Source organism: Mesoplodon bidens, assembly GCF_964165515.1.
Source record: "Mesoplodon bidens genome assembly, chromosome: 4".
Classification (NCBI taxonomy): Eukaryota; Metazoa; Chordata; class Mammalia; order Artiodactyla; family Ziphiidae; genus Mesoplodon; species Mesoplodon bidens.
In genome coordinates, this window is record NC_138160.1 from 36,301,044 (window position 1) to 36,317,152 (window position 16,109).

At 40.7% G+C, this 16,109-nt stretch overlaps 1 protein-coding gene across 7 annotated transcripts in view; it reads left to right on the forward strand.

Annotated features, from left to right (window-relative positions):
* Positions 1-16,109, forward strand: part of GHR (growth hormone receptor) — a 283,050-nt gene that overhangs the window by 40,053 nt on the left and 226,888 nt on the right. For 3 of the 7 annotated variants that reach the window (XM_081231813.1, XM_081231811.1, XM_081231812.1), the window contains one exon: positions 12,046-12,176. The exons of the other annotated variants lie outside the window; for them this stretch is intronic. In XM_081231813.1, the coding sequence (XP_081087939.1) occupies positions 12,161-12,176 (16 nt within the window). In that variant the 5' untranslated portion in view covers positions 12,046-12,160. The remainder of the gene's footprint in view (positions 1-12,045; positions 12,177-16,109) is intronic. 7 annotated transcript variants of the gene reach the window in all.

Below are 16,109 nucleotides of genomic sequence, written 5' to 3' on the forward strand. Positions count from 1 at the left end.
TCAAAGGATGCTCTTAAAAAAATGTTTGATGGCACAATATTGCCCAAATTTTCCCTCTTTTCTCTGCATGGTTTATAAAAGTACTTTGCTTTTGTTATTTAATAGTTTGGTGTATTTTTTTACTCCAAAATATTGGTTCTAAAGCATCACTTAACAAACCTGCAGAAAGCAGTCTTCTGCTTAATGATATCCTTGACAGGCTTAACAATTCAGGATCAATATTCTCCTTTTAAATATGCTATTAGTACTGTGACATCGATTTTCTTCAGAAAATTTCATACAGTTAGACTATCATTTTTCATGGTGAATCTCAGTAATCAAAATCCAAAAACTGAACTCTCTTCCCATTGCTCCCTAAAGGGCCAAAGTGATTCTGGATTCTAAGAACTGTGGAAAGGTTCTCTTCCCAGTGGAGCAGTTTTATCACATAGAAGATCATCATGAGTGTATCGGTTTATTGTATGGGAAACATTTTCTATGTCTAGTTCATTGACAGTTGACTATGTTATTTTTAACTTAAGCCTTGGCAAAGGGATTTAGGCTGAGAAAAGCTCTATCTTCTGTGGTTGTTTTGGACATCTAGTTTAATGTCCTTGGACCTCAGTTTCCAAATTGGCTCAATAAAGAATATGCCTACCTATCACTATGCAGTTCATCAGTAGGATTAAAATGAATAGAGATCATGAAATACAGCACCAATAAAAAAAGACCATTATCAGTCAGATTACAAAATTGCTACAAATCATCACAGATGACCCACCATAAGGCCAGATTCCTAGATGTGGTTTCTTGAGACAGTGGGCCAGATTTGTCCCTCACTCTCCCATGACACTCACCCAAAATACTTGTCAAATAAGAGGCAAATGCCATTTGTCCTCTGGTGTAGGAAGACTCAGTTATTTATTCTATCCATTAACCTGTAGGCACAATTGTATTTAAAACACTAGTAAAGATTTACTGCCTATATAATTTAAAGCCCCTGCAAATGAAGCCTAGACTGTTGATGATATTTGTCAATGGTTCTGAACACTTGCATATCATGAAACTTTTCTGTCAAAATTTAACTTAAAACTTTCTGATTTATCTTGTCCACAGTAGAAATCGAGAACAAATGCTCATCTTTTTTGATACAAATTTTTTTAGATATAAATGACATATAACATATTAGTTTCAGGTGTGTAACAATGATTTGATATTTGTATATGTTGTGAAATGATCACCACAATAACTCTAGTTAACATCCATCACCATATATAGTTACAAAACATTTTTTCTTGTGGTGAAAACTTTTAAGATCTACTCTCTTAGCAACTTTCAAATATACAATGCAGTATTAGCTATATTCACTATGCTGTACACGGCATCCCTATGACTTATACGTAGAAGTTTGTGCTTTGTAACCCCCTTCACCATTTTGTGTCTCCCACCCTGCCCTGGCCCCCACCTACTTCTGACAACTGCCAATCTATTCTCTGTATCCATGAGCTCAGGGTTTTTAGTTACTTAGTTTTGTTTTGTTTAGATTCCACATATAAGTGAGATCATACGGTGTTAATCTTTCTCTGTCTGACTCATTTCACTTAGCGTAATGCTCTCAGGATCCATCTGTGTTGTTGCAAGTGGCAAGATTTCATTTTTTATGGCTGAATAATATTCCAGTATGTATATATATACCACATTTTCTTTATCCGTTCATCTATTAATGGACGCTTAGGTTGCTTCCATATCTTAGCTATTGTAAATAATGCTGCAGTGAAGATGGGGATGCATATATCTTTCTGAATTAGTGTTTTAATTTTCTTTGGATATAAATTTCCAGAAGTGGAACTGCTGGATCGTACGGTAGTTCTGTTTTTAATTTTTTGAGGAACCTCCGTACTGGTTTCAGTAGTGGCTGCACCAATTTACATTCCCACCAACAGTACACGAGGGTTCCCTTTTCTTCACATCCTTGCCAACACTTGTTATTTCTTGTCATTTTGATAATAACCATTCTAACAGCTGTGAGGTGATCTCATTGTGGTTTTGATTTGTGTGTCCCAGCTGATTAGTGATGTTGAGTACTTTTTCATGTACCTGTTGGTCATCTGTATGTCTTATTTGGAAAAATGTCTATTCAGATCCTCTGCCCATTTTTAAATCGAATTGGTTTGTGTTTTTGTTTTTTTGCTGTTGAGTTGTATGAGTTCTTTATATATTTGGGGTATTGACCCCTTATCAGATATGATTTGCAAATATTTTCTCCCATTCAGTAGGTTGTCTTTTCATTTTGTTGATGGTTTCTTTTGCTGTGCAGAAGCTTCTTAATGTGATGTGGTCCTACTTATTTGTTTTTTGCTTTTGTTTCCTTTGCTTTGGTGTCAAATCCAAAAAATCTTCACCAAGACCTGTGTCAAGGAGCTTATCACCTATATTTTCTTGAAGTTTTAGGGTTTCAGGTCTTACACTCATGTCTTTAATCCATTTTGGGTTAATTTTTGTGTATGGTGTAAGATAGTGGTCCAGTTCCATTCTTTGTGTTTGGTGTTAGGGAGTGTTCTAATTTCATTCTTCTACATGTAGCTGTCCAGTTTTCCCAGCACCATTTATTTAAGAAACTGTCCTTTCCCCAGGATGCATTCTTGGCTCCTTTGTTGTAAACTAATTAACCATATATATGTGGGTTTATTTCTGGGCCTTCTATTCTGCTCTGTTGATCATTGTGTCTGTTTTATGCCCATACCACACTGTTTTGATTACTGCAGCATTGTTATACAGTTTGAAATCAGAGCATGGTGCCTCCAGCCTTGTTCATCCTTCTCAAGAATGCTTTGGCTATTAGGGATCTTTTATGGTTCCATACAAATTTTAGGATCATTTGTTCTATTTCTTTTTTTTTTTTTTTTTTTTTTGGTACGTGGGCCTCTCACTGTTGTGGCCTCTTCCCGTTGCGGAGCACAGGCTCCGGACGCGCAGGCCCAGTGGCCATGGCTCACGGGCCCAGCCGCTCCGCGGCATGCGGGATCCTCCCGGACCGGGGCACGAACCCGTGTGCCCTGCATCGGCAGGCGGACCCTCAACCACTGCGCCACCAGGGAAGCCCCTGTTCTATTTCTGTGAAAAATACCATGGAATTTTGATAGAGATTGCATTGTAGCTCTAGGTTGTTTTGGGGAGTAGGGACATTTTAACAGTATTCTTCCAATCCGTGAGTGCGGACTATCTATTGTGTCTTCAGTGTCTTTCATCAGTGCCTTATAGTTTTCTGTGTACAGGTCTATAAAAACTCTTAATGTGCTTTGATTTCTGCCTCCTACTGCCCACCACAATGAGCACAGCCAGTCTACTCACCGGTCTATGAGTCTGCCTATGCTCTGGCTCCTGCCTTCCTTTCTTCAAGCTTTGTTAGCCTAGTTTTATTTGGTTTCCTCATATAAAGTATTCTCTAAATCTACTATGAACTCTAAAGTACTAAACTCAAAGTAATAATGACATCACATTTATCAAAATACCATGCTAGGGCTTCCCTGGGGGCACAGTGGTTGAGAGTCTGCCTGCCGATGCAGGGGACACGGGTTCGTGCCCCGGTCCGGGAAGATCCCACATGCCTCAGAGCGGCTGGGCCCGTGAACCATGGCCGCTGAGCCTGTGCATCCGGAGCCTGTGCTCTGCAATGGGAGAGGCCACAACAGTGAGAGGCCCGCGTACAGAAAAAAAAAAAAAAAATTACCATGGTAAATTTATATGTTCATTTAATCCACATAACAATCTATATAGTAGGGATTTGGACTCCCCTTCTATAGGGGGGGGAAAACAGAGGTCCAGGAAACAAGTAACATGTTCAAAGTTACTAATTAGTAAATGGCTTTGCATGGACCTGGGTTCAAATTCACAGCTATTTTAAAACCTACCCTTTTAACTACTATGTACACAACTACTATATATTCCTATTTGCTCTCTAACTATAATGTAACACCTTATTCACGTTTCATCTGCTTTCTATTTTTTTTTTTTACTTGGCAGAGTTTGGGTGTATTGGTGTTCTGAGTTCTTTAGTGCAATTAATATTGAAGACCCACCACCTATTTTATATTTTATGTAATAAATCCTTTTGTGTACATATTTTGTCTTCCTAATGTAAGTTTATGGAGGAGAGAAACTACAAGTTGCTCGTCTGGGGACTCTCCATTGAGCCAAGCACATGCATACCTGACCCAAATTAGTCCTCATCTTCTTCATCACTACAGCTAATATTTGGGAAGTGCTCACCAGGTACAAAACATTTGCATGGATTATCTCAGTTAATCCTCTGGATAACCCTGTAATGTAGATAATTATCCCCAAAGTTCAGAAAACTTGCCCAAGTTCATTCAGTTACTACATGGTAGAGCTTGAATCTAACACCAAATTCCACGTGCTTAACTATCCCCGTTTCCCTGTTTCTTTCAATGGAATTTGGGGTTCTACCTACTTCCGGTTCCGTCCATCACCATCCGTTCTCTTTGCCTCCTTGTCCTGTCCTCTCTTCTCCTCACTTCTTGTCCTATCCATCATCTCCTGTCTGCTCAATCTTCTCTGCCTTCCCCTTCCTTTCTCAAATTTGTTCTTCCTTGGTCCCATCCCACCTACCCAGTGCCCTCCCAGCACCCTCCCAGCTCATTTACCTGGCCTTCTTTTCATTTTTTTAACCAGCTATCTTTAAAACAAACAAACAAACAAAAAATAACAACTTCAAGCCTGATAATGGACCCTCTACTTCTCTTAGCCATGTCTGATTCTAACCACATAAGATAATCAGCTAGGTGAAAACAGAAGAATATGGGATTGAAATAAAGAAAGATCTCCTTACCTTTTCTGTTAGAAACCTAAATGAGTGACTATAATGCCTTGATCTCCATAATTTCTAAGTAGCTAAATACAGGGTACCACACACACATACAGACACACACGCAGTTGTTTTATGCATTGACTGCCATTTTGCTGAGAAGCATACTTTTGGCAGTGCAACAACAAAAGAACTTTTGAGTTATCATAGAGAGGCACAGATAGGCTTGCCTCTATTGTGTAGAGAGTTGCTTTGGAAATCATCATGCATTGATATAAATTATCATTGGAGTTTCATTTGGATGTCTGAGCTTAAGCATTTTGCTGTTCCCTCCAATTTCAAAAGTTATGGCCATTCGTCTTCATAAGTAAGACTTGAAAAATAGGACAAAGCCATAAAATAAACATTTGAGAGCAGTGTTGGATATGCCCAGCTGAATAAACTGCCCCTCTATTTAGCTTTGAACTCTAAACCTCACTGAGATACCTTCCCTTTTTTTCTCTCTCTCTCTAAAGAAGAGAAGACAAAAACTAAGCATACTGTAGATTCTAAAGAAAAATATAGCAGGAACATTTTGGTAAGAGATAGTCCCACGTGGAAAAGTACAAAAAATGGGCAAGTACTTGCAACTGACCAGTAGAACTTGGAAGAGTAAACATGAAATGAACTTCATAGTCTGTGGAATTGTTTGGAGAAGTTTTGACTACTGAGATGGTCAGAGATCCAGTATTTACTCAGACACTGGAATGGCTCACATGGTCCCCTGTGGCTTCTACTTTATTTTTTCCAGAAGGATTAGGTGGTGTGCTTCCTAAGACCACATTTACTCTCAGTAATGGGATCACCACATGAATTATGAGTGCTGTGTACCAATGCATAGAAGGAGTTTACTAATTTCTCAAAATTGCACCAATTATAACTATAACCCTGGCCTAGAAATCTGAGCTAGCTTGGCAAAACTATGTTTTGCCATTGAATCCACCTGACTATACTTGCATTTGTGATAGCTGGGGTGGCCTTGATTGGCGTATGCCACTTTGCCATGCCCAGGGCTCTGAATGCAAAATGAAAGGTCAGCAAAGTTTGGTCAGGTGAGCTGTGCTCCACAGATGTGGCTGCCCTAGCAAACAGCCTTAATCCAGCGCCCAGTATCTTGCCTGGCCATGGTATATCGTGGCTGTGACAGATTTGTTTCTTTAAAAAAAAAAAAGTAATCTTACATGCTTTTCCTATTTAAAAAATAGAGTGCCCTCCATCTCCTACCAAAAGCAATATGGTAGTATCTATTTGTATCTTGTAATTGCACAGATTCAAAACTCACGATTACAAACATGTTTCCTGAAATGACTCCAGACTATAAAACGTGATGATACCACAACCTGTAATGGGGGGTGGGGGAGGCTAGTTTGACTGTGTTTTTTAGTCATCAGAAAAATCTAACAATTGAAGAGAAGTGAAGGTTTTAATTTTGAAGTAAGCCTGGCACTTGAGAAGAAACACATAAATTTTTCTTGTGGGGGAAAAATGGAAGTTCCATTTTGCACACTGCAAATGACATTACCAGCTGTTGTCATAATATTTCTAACAGCCAGAAGGATTCATTCCAGGCCCAGCAAGCTCATTGGATGAGCAGAAACAGCCATGGAAGTAAACACTGGTACTTATACTCTGACATCATGAAATTAGGCAGGAGACCTCTGTGGAATTGGATATCTAGCCAGCAGTGGATTATCATGCCTGTGGATCATTGCCTTTATGGATTATCTGCAGAAATTTGAATCCCAAATTGCTTTCTTCTGCCTCTTGGCCCTCTATCTCTGTAGTGTTATACTCAGGAAATGCAATCTCATTTGAATGTAACCCTTCCGTGAATATGCATTAAGTACTCAGAGTACAAACCGAGGACACTGAGAGGTGTAAGATACAGGCCTGGTTTTAAAGCATTTACTTTCACTTCACAAATAGAGGCAATGAGCAGAATGAAACAGCCAAGGTTTCAGAGGCAGGTAGGCCTGGATTCATACCCTAGTTCTATCGAAGTATGACCTTGGGCCCATGACTTCAATTTCCTGAAGCCGTTTCCTTTTCTATAAAATATGGACCTAATACCATGTTGCAGAATTCTTTTGAGAATTAGAAATGTTTATACAATCCCTAGATCACTACACAGTGGCTGTTTTTCCAGAACAGACATACTTTTTTGTATATATTCTACAAGGGAGAATATGGAAAGTGCTAAATGAGGAGAGTCAGATTTCCCCAGGCCCTTCAGGAGGCAGGAGGCATGAGGCATGGATGAGGAGGTCTGCCCTCCAAGGCCTGGGCTCATGCCAGGCCTGGGCATGTGGGTGGGACTTCACACTCCCCAGGTGGAGGGAGAGGACATTCCTGGCAGCAGGTGTGGGTCACACTAAGGCATGAAGACAGGAATGCATGTGGTATTTTCAAGGCAAAAGATTAGTAAGTTTAGGTAAGACTTGAGACCTTGAACAGCAAGCGACCTAGGGCTTCACGGAAGAGTGACCACTAGCTGCAGGAAAAGAAAAACCACACGGCCTCTTTTCTCCCCTGCCTCTCCTCTTGCCCTCCATCATATTCAGGCAATTCTGGCTTTTCCTTGCACTGTTTCTGTAAGCAATTTTGAAGAAGGCAGAGCTGTAAAAAGGATCACTTTTATGTCTGCAATTGTATGGCCACTGTGAAGCCTGTAGCTTTGCCCTTCAGACTACTGGATGGTGGCTCTGTAATGATCAGGCGAAAGGCGGATTGAGTTTAAAAGACCAGCAAATCCCTGTAGTGGATATTGGTGGGCAAAAAAAAAAGGCTAATACTGAGGAATGGAGGATTAGGGTAGAGAAAAGTGAAATAAAAAGTAAAGGGAAATATGGGCAAGGGACTGCTTATGATTCAGGTTTAAGCCATATAGAAATTACCTTTCTTTATTAATCAATATATCTGATGTGTGTAGCTAAAAACTGACTGTGGTCTCTTTCTGTGTTGGTCCTTCCTGAGACCAGGAGTGCATGTTCAGGGAGATGCCGATGGGCTTTTTGTGCTATAGGCGGAAATAGAGGTGAACCCAAGGAAGGGGCTGTGGCTCTACTTGATGTAAGGTTATGTTTATATGTAGAAGAGTGATTTTAAACAATTAACTAATGGTAAATTATGAACTAACATTTGCAGATGTTAATTATAATCTGGATTTTCTTTTTGCTGCTCATTTGGGAAAAAAAATCTTTGGAGGAATATATTTGGAGTGGTTAAGTATTAGGGAACACATCTTGGTGTCACAGCTTAAAGGTATGGCTTTACACATGGGGCAATATGAAAAGGCGTATTTTATGTGCGTTCAAATTCAAGATAAGGGAACCAAAAATTCTGTTGCCTGGGTAAAGGTTTTGAGCATTAAATGGGGATTTGGCAGACAAGGGGTAAAAATTACCTTAAAGCACAGATAAGTCTACACAAGTATTTAAAGGGCGGAGGCATCAAAGAATGTAAGACATAGTTTAGATCACCACAAATAAAGGGACGGAATGTGTAATGGGAGATCAGATGCCTACTGTCAGGAAAGTCACGTTATTGTGTAAAAACACCATTATTTGGTACATTTAAGATAAAAGGGAAATGGTGTTTTCAAAAGGTTAGTGCTCACCCCCTGCCCCCCATGAATGCTTGGGGGTTTACTAGTTTGAGTGATTCTGTAAGGCAGAAAACAGGTTTTTGCTGCCAAGTGTGTCAGTGGAGGTGGGGGGATAGAAGACTTACTGTGTTAAATGAAAGCCATTGCTTTCCTTCAGAGAAGGAATTTGGTATATCATATTATTGGGAAAAGTGTTCTTTTAATAGTAGACTCCTAGGGCTTCCCTAGTGGCGCAGTGGTTGAGAGTCCGCCTGCCGATGCAGGGGACGCGGGTTCGTGCCCCGGTCCGGGAAGATCCCACATGCCGCGGAGCGGCTGGGCCCGTGAGCCATGGCTGCTGAGCCTGCGCGTCTGGAGCCTGCGCTCCGGAGCCTGTGCTCCGCAATGGGAGAGGCCACAACAGTGAGAGGCCCGCGTTCCGCAAAAAAAAAAAAAAAAAAAAAAAAATAGTAGACTCTTAAAACTTTGGTTATCAAGTACGTTTTTTTAAATTTTATTGGAGTATAGTTGATTAACAATGTTGTGTTCATTTTAGGTTTTCAAGTATTTTTTTAAATGACTACCAAAATATTTAAACATTCTCCAGCTCTGATTTAAAAAAAAAAGACTAGAAACCTGTTTCTTTAGAGGGTTATGTGCCTAAAAATCACTTTTTGTATTTACATGGATTGATAAGCTACATCGTTTCAGACCTTTCTATATGACTTTCTAAGAGGACTGTGGTATCTGATAATAAATGATTTTGTGGTGGAATCTAACTCATAATTAGAAGCATCATGCATTATCTGTTATTACTGAGATGCATGTACAGTGATAGCAGAAAAGAAAGTAACATTTTAGGGTCTACTAATGCTCATAAATTTAGTGCAAAAGAGATATTTCTAAAAGCATTGCTTTTGTGTACTACATATCCCAGTTAACAGTTTTACACACACTTTATACATGTATTAGGCTTGAACTATTTCTTCCAGCTTTCATTTGCCAAGAAACTATGATAATATCAGTAAAATACAACCAGGGTGGACAAATTTTCATTATCTTGCCTATTCCACAGTCATTCTGGAACTCTTCCATCATGGTTTTTTGGCTGAGGTAGGCCTAGCTGTCTAGAGGTCAACGAACATGGCTTTACGTAATCAACATGGGGAGGTCATTTAAGAGACTGACACTGAGCTCTCAGAGGGCAGAAAGTGAACCTTCAAGTCTCTTGGGAATATTCCTCACTTCAGCAGGGAATAGGAGCTCTAATGGATGCTTGAGAGAATCTAAGTCCCATAGGACGGCATATACTTAATTCTACTTGTCACAGCCAAACTTGCCATAAACCCTGTAACTGAAGTATTTTAGGAAGTCAAAAGGAACAACAGGGACTAAATGGAACATCAAAACCAAGACTGAACCTTAAGGCTCTCTGGCTGACATTACACTTCTCTTCCTGTTGGAACTATTGGCAACCATGCCCTGGCTGATTGGAAGTGGCAGGACGGTCATTTTCAACATAAGCTCCTGCCTCCCTGTTCTCCCTCTTGCTGGGTACTAGTAATGTAGCTCAAGAAGGAATGGAGCCCTATTCAAACTCCTAATATCTAGAAACTGACCCTCATTATTCAAGACTTGTTAGGGGAAAAAAATGTCTCCTTATGTCCTCTCTTGTCTAAAACTCCTCCAATACCATCGAGCATGGATGGATATACATGAAAGTGGCAGAATCCAGGAGACATACCATCCATGTAACTAACCTAGAATCTGAAGCCTTCGCTTGGCACTCTGGCTTCTGGAAATTTGCTGTGAGGCAGTCACAGACATCTCTGTACCTTCAAGCACAGCTTAGCCTGAATGGGGGGATAAGTAAGAAAGCTAACTGACTTGAATACAACTATGTAGAGCAAGCTGATCCTTGGGTGGATGACCTCCTCTCCCAGGATTTAAGAATCTAAAGGAGAATCTTCTTGATGTTGGATATTTACTTCTGCTCACTGTCTTTTATAGATGAGTGAATTACACTGTAAAAATGTGTTATTTCTGGAGCGATGCTTGGCTATCAGAGCCAGACATGTAAGTGGTTGGAATTAAGTTTCCAATTTCACATCCCCCTTAGATAGGTGATGGAAGCTCCCATTCCTTCGTGTTTCTGTTTCTGAATAAGTGCCATCTCACTGAGACAGTATGCTAGCATCTACATTTTATTGTTTTCACATGTATGGAACTAAGTGACACATCTAACCAAGTCACATGCCTTCCAGTTCTGCCCCCCTCCCCCTGCTTTTCTTGAGGAGGACAGAGACATTTATAAGGTACTTGTTGCTTTTATAGACAAGCAAGAAAGAGAAGGGAAAATAATAGCTAGAAGGAAGGTGTGCCCTTGACACATTCAGTTCACTCCATCTATCTCATAAGTATTTATAGAATGTTCTAGGCACCTTGCATGTAATGAGAGATGTGCACACAGAAAAAGAATACAGCAATAGACTCCTTTGAGAGTGACCTGGTATGGCTGAAGAGTAAAAGTTGTCTTCCCTACCCCCCTGAGAGACTTATGTATTATGTATTAGCTAATTTTTTCCACCAATATTACAGTCATCTCACCTGTTGCTTGCCAGCCTAGTGGGTTATTAATATCGGTTACTCTATTTATTAACATGTCTTCCTTACATTATTCATCCTGTATTAAACATAACCACCACCACCACCCCCGCCCGCCCTGTCACCATCTCTTGTTTTTCCTCTGGACAGCCTTTTGTCACTGCCCTGTTACTGCGAGATCAGAAAAAAAAAAGTACTGGCCTCAAAATTAGCCCACCCCTGACATATGAGGTAGTATGTTCATTTGGATTGGAGTAGAGAGCTATTCGTGTAGGTAACTGAGGCTTGTGTACGTATCTTCAAATTTCAGGAAGAAACCCTTGCAGCAGAGGAAGCATGAAAGCCTTAGCTTGCAGTGATGATGGAGGTAGAGCTCAGGAATCTCGGAGGTAGTTAGCTCTGTATGTTTTCATTCTGCTGGAGATGATGGTGAATATTTCATCTCTTGCTGCAGGTTGGTTTTGGGGCAGAAGCTTTCCTGAAGGTGAAGTCAATCCTGTCTGTACTCCCCTTCACCACAGACCCAGATCCACTCTTGACAGCAGCTCTGCCTGCTAAGTCACCAGTAGTAATTCTACGAATTACTTCCAGTAGCCCTGATCCTTTGGGAACGCCCTTCTTTTAATTAAGGGAAAAAAAGAAAGGAAGAAAACCTGCCGGTATCCGGCTGGCTGTGATTTAGCCCTTGGTAAAGAGAGATTGCAGATTGAGAGGCTGCCAGGCTGCTCCTGCGTCTCACTTCTTCTCTTGTCAAGACCAGCTGAGGCAACACAGCTGGAAGCCTCCCTGCTTTGTGAAGAGGTACTTTGTGTTGGAAGGGGAAGCATAAGCACAAACATAATTAGGCTTTCTGAGCAGAGGGAATTAGTTCTTTCTGACAAGTGAATGATTTCTGCCATTTCAGGTCAAAAGTATTGTCAACTAATTGAATATACCAGGCTTCTTCATTTCCAATGACTTGTTCTCTTTGAAGGTCACATAGCAAACGAGACCAATTTATTTATTTTTCTTAAAGTCTTGATGCAGACCTGATGACATGCAGAAAGCTTAAGGCCAGATACGTTGGATACATCTGTACTGAGATGCAGGTCTGGAGCTGTGCCTGATTGGGGGATGCCAAATGGAAATCCATGCGTGGCATTGTAGGTAGGAGCCTAGTTCCTGGAAGTTGAGGCCGTATTTGGCCTGTGGGTTTGTGTGGGGTATGCCTTGTCCAACAGAATACTGACTACAGCTGTTGAAGGACAGATTGCCTTCAGGGCAACTGGCACCTGTGGATGGCTGAATACCCAGGGTTAGCAGTGTCCTGACAAAAAAACGCATATATTCTCACCCGTCATTTTCATCCATAATTTACCCCCTTAGTTGAGTCATTGATCCCAGTGCAGGGCGTATTACTTTTTACATTTCATCTTATTCAACATAGTTTCTTCCTGACTTCACTAATTTCACCTGGTTTCTTGTCTTGCCAAAAACCCAGGGCTCTGTGGCTCAGTGGTAACCTTTCAAAGCAGCTTTTGTTAGACTGGAACTGGGTAATCTAACTGGGTCTAGTGTTCAAGACAGCTTTTAAGAGCATAAATCTTTAGTTTTACCTCTTAGATGATGGATTGTCCTGGGAATTTTAATCCAAATCCTTCAATTTTCAGATAAAACTGTTGCGGTCCACAGTGGTTAACTGACCCTCTAGGCTTGCTCCGCTGACTAGTTGTGGGCCTGAGATTGAAACCTAGCTCTCTTGGGACAGTCACTTGACCATGACACCATATGGCCTTTCACTCTGTGTGTATAGATGTTCCATACTTCCCTCTGCTGAGTATTTCCTTCTCACCCTCCAATCCCGAGACCTTTGGGTGTGATTTTTCTTCCTTCTTACGCTTCCTACCCTGAGCTTGTCAGCAGCATGGGGAAGCACTGGAGGGGGTTATGGAGGGTTATACTTCATTGCTGAGAGTATGTGAGTGACATTCAAGAAATTCATTCATTAAGAAACTAAGTTGCAAGTTATCCCAGCATTTCCCAGGCTTATCTTTCAGTAACAAGAACAGTTTACTCCCCTACTTGAAGTTCCTCTAAACCCTTCCCTTAAGCTTTAAAACAGCTGCGGAAGGAGGTAGAAACTATGCATGTACATACAGGTGAAATACCAATAAATGTAGAAATTCCTCCTTGCCTGACGTCTTATTTTTAAGCCCTAGAATGTCTTTCCTTCAAACTTTTGTAAAGTTCTTGTTATATAAAGTTTTCAACATTTATAAAATTAGGCACAATAGTTTAGTGAACTTCAAGTAGCTATTATGCAGCTTCAGTAATGTCAACTCATGGCAATCTTATTTCATCTCTGCCCCACCTAATTTCCCCCTCCCATATTATTTGGAAGCAAATCCAGACATCATTTCATTTCATTCATTAGTATATTTCAGTATACGTCTCTAAAAGATAAGAATTTTTTCCTTTTTCCCCAGATTTATTGAGGTGTAATTGATAAAATTGTGAGATAAGGTGTGCATTATGATAATTTGATATGTGTACCTTGTAGAAGGATTCCTCCATCTAGTTAACATCTATCACCTCATTTATTTAAAAGATCGCATTTTAAGATGTATTCGTAATACCACTATTATATTTAAAATTAACAGTAATTCTTTAACTCCTTGAATATTCATATACTGTTCAAATTACAATTATCTCGTACATGTCATAATTTTTGATAGCTTGAGTCAGGCTCCAAATTTCCACATATTGCAATTGGTTACAAGTCTTTTAAATTCCTTTTAATCTGTAGGTTCAAAATCTCTCTCCTTCTCTCTCCCTCTATCTCTATCTGCAATTTATTGGTTGAAGAAACTGAATTGTTTGTTCCGGAGAGTTCACTAGAGCCTGGATTTTGCTGATTGCTTCCCCATGGTATCTTTGGAGATGTCTTTCTGTCCTCTTTATTTTCTATAAATTGGTCATTGTATCTGAAAGTTGTATTACATTTTCTCAAGAAAATGGAAAAAATACATACTGACGTGCACTGGAAGGTGGAGTGGAGTTGGTGGTGTGAGGTGCTAGCTTTTGGTATGTGGAGTAGGAAGGCTGGGTGAACTCGGGGAAACATGATGGCCGAGAGCATAGACGCTGGAGCCAGACTGTCTGGGTTCCAGTTTCAGCTTTGCTGCGCCTTAGCTGTGTAGCTCTGGAAAAATTACTTCTTTGTGACTCAGTTGCCTCATCTTTTCAATGAGAACAATAATAGGACCTACCTCACGGAGTTGAGGATCGAGAAGATCAACATATGTATACATAACATGCTTAGAACTTTGCCATGATGTAAATATTTCGTAAATGTTGGCTGTTATTTATGAAAGAAGTTCGAATGGAATTCAGGGCAAGGAGAGTACTGAAACAAAAGTACATTTCTAGGAGACAGTAACAACCACGGAAAAGCCAAAAGACCAGCCTTCCTGAAAGCTGCGCCAGGCCTGATGATCCTCCTCTGACTAATTTTTCTCCAGTGCATTCCCTATTTTCCTCACTTTCTCCACATTTCGTCCCACATAGGTTATTTTCATCATATGAACACTTTGCATATGAGTAAGGAAGACAGCAGAGCAATGACACCAGCGCCAAGCGGTGCTGGGACCAGGAGGGAGGGGGCCTCTGAGGTTTGGAGGGCATCTGTTTGGGCCTCGTGTCCTGTTCCTGCCCTAACCTCTTACCTCCTATCTGCCTCTTGTCCTACTTTTGTCCTTGGCTGAAATTCTTGCTGGTATTTCCCATCTACTCCTAATGGTTCCCTGACCTTTGTATGGAACCCCATGCTATAGTCTACAGATTATTTTATTCACTTGAATTTATTTATCTTAACCCTTCTGTGCAATCAGATGGCGTTCTCTGCCTTTCCTTATCACAATGTGCATTAAGCTTGGAACGTTTGAGTCTGTGGCTTTGCATGATAGGCAGTGTCTCATGTTGTGGGAATGTCTGCCTCTGCCCTCTCCTTCCCTTTCCTCTGTTGGTTTTACTTCAAGCCCTCTGGCTTGTTTCAACGTAATGATTATTGGTGAGAGAGTCTTTCGTCTCCCCAAATGTTTCTTCTCTGGTTTTGCATGGTTCCAGTGTCCTTTGAGGCAGAGACGGCCAAACTTTTGGCAAAAAAGGCCACCTGCTTTTTGCATGGGATTTCATTGGAACACAGCCACGTCCATTCCTTTCTATGTTATCAGTGGCTGGGTTCTCATTACAGCAGCAGAGCTGAGTACTTGCAATGGAAGCCGTATGGACCACAAAGCCGAAAATATTTACTCTCTGGCCCTTGCCAATGAAAGTGTGCTGATGTCTGCTTTAAAGAAAAGGAAGTTACCAGACTCAGGTCTGGGTGCCAAGAAACTGCTGGTTAGAAAGGAGAAACTGTGGAATTCTATAATTTTTTTTCTTTTTTTTTTAACATCTTTATTGGAGTATAACTGCTTTACAATGGTGTGTTAGTTTCTGCTTTATAACAAAGTGAATCAGCTACACATATACATAAATCCCCATATCCCCTACCTCTTGTGTCTCCCTCTCACCCTCCCTATCCCACCCCTCTAGGTGGTCACAGAGCACCGAGCTCATCTCCCTGTGCTATGCGGCTGCTTCCCGCTAGCTATTGGATTTACATTTGGTAGTGTATATATGTCCATGCCACTCTCTCACTTTGTCCCAGCTTACCCTTCCCCCTCCCCATGTCCTCAAGTCCATTCTCTAGTAGGTCTGCGTCTTTATTCCGGTCCTGCCCCTAGGTTCTTCATGACCATTTTGTTTTATTTTTAGATTCCATATATACGGTTAGCATACAGTGTTTGTTTTTCTCTTTCTGACTTACTTCACTCTGTATGACAGACTCTAGGTCCATCCAACTCACTACAAATAACTCAATTTCGTTTCTTTCTATGCCTGAGTAATATTCCCTTGTATATATGTGCCACATCTTCTTTATCCATTCATCTGTCGATGGACACTTAGGTTGCTTCCATGTCCTGGCTATTGTAAACAGAGCTGCAATGAATATTGTGGTACATGACTCTTTTTGAATTATGGTTTTCTCAGCGTATA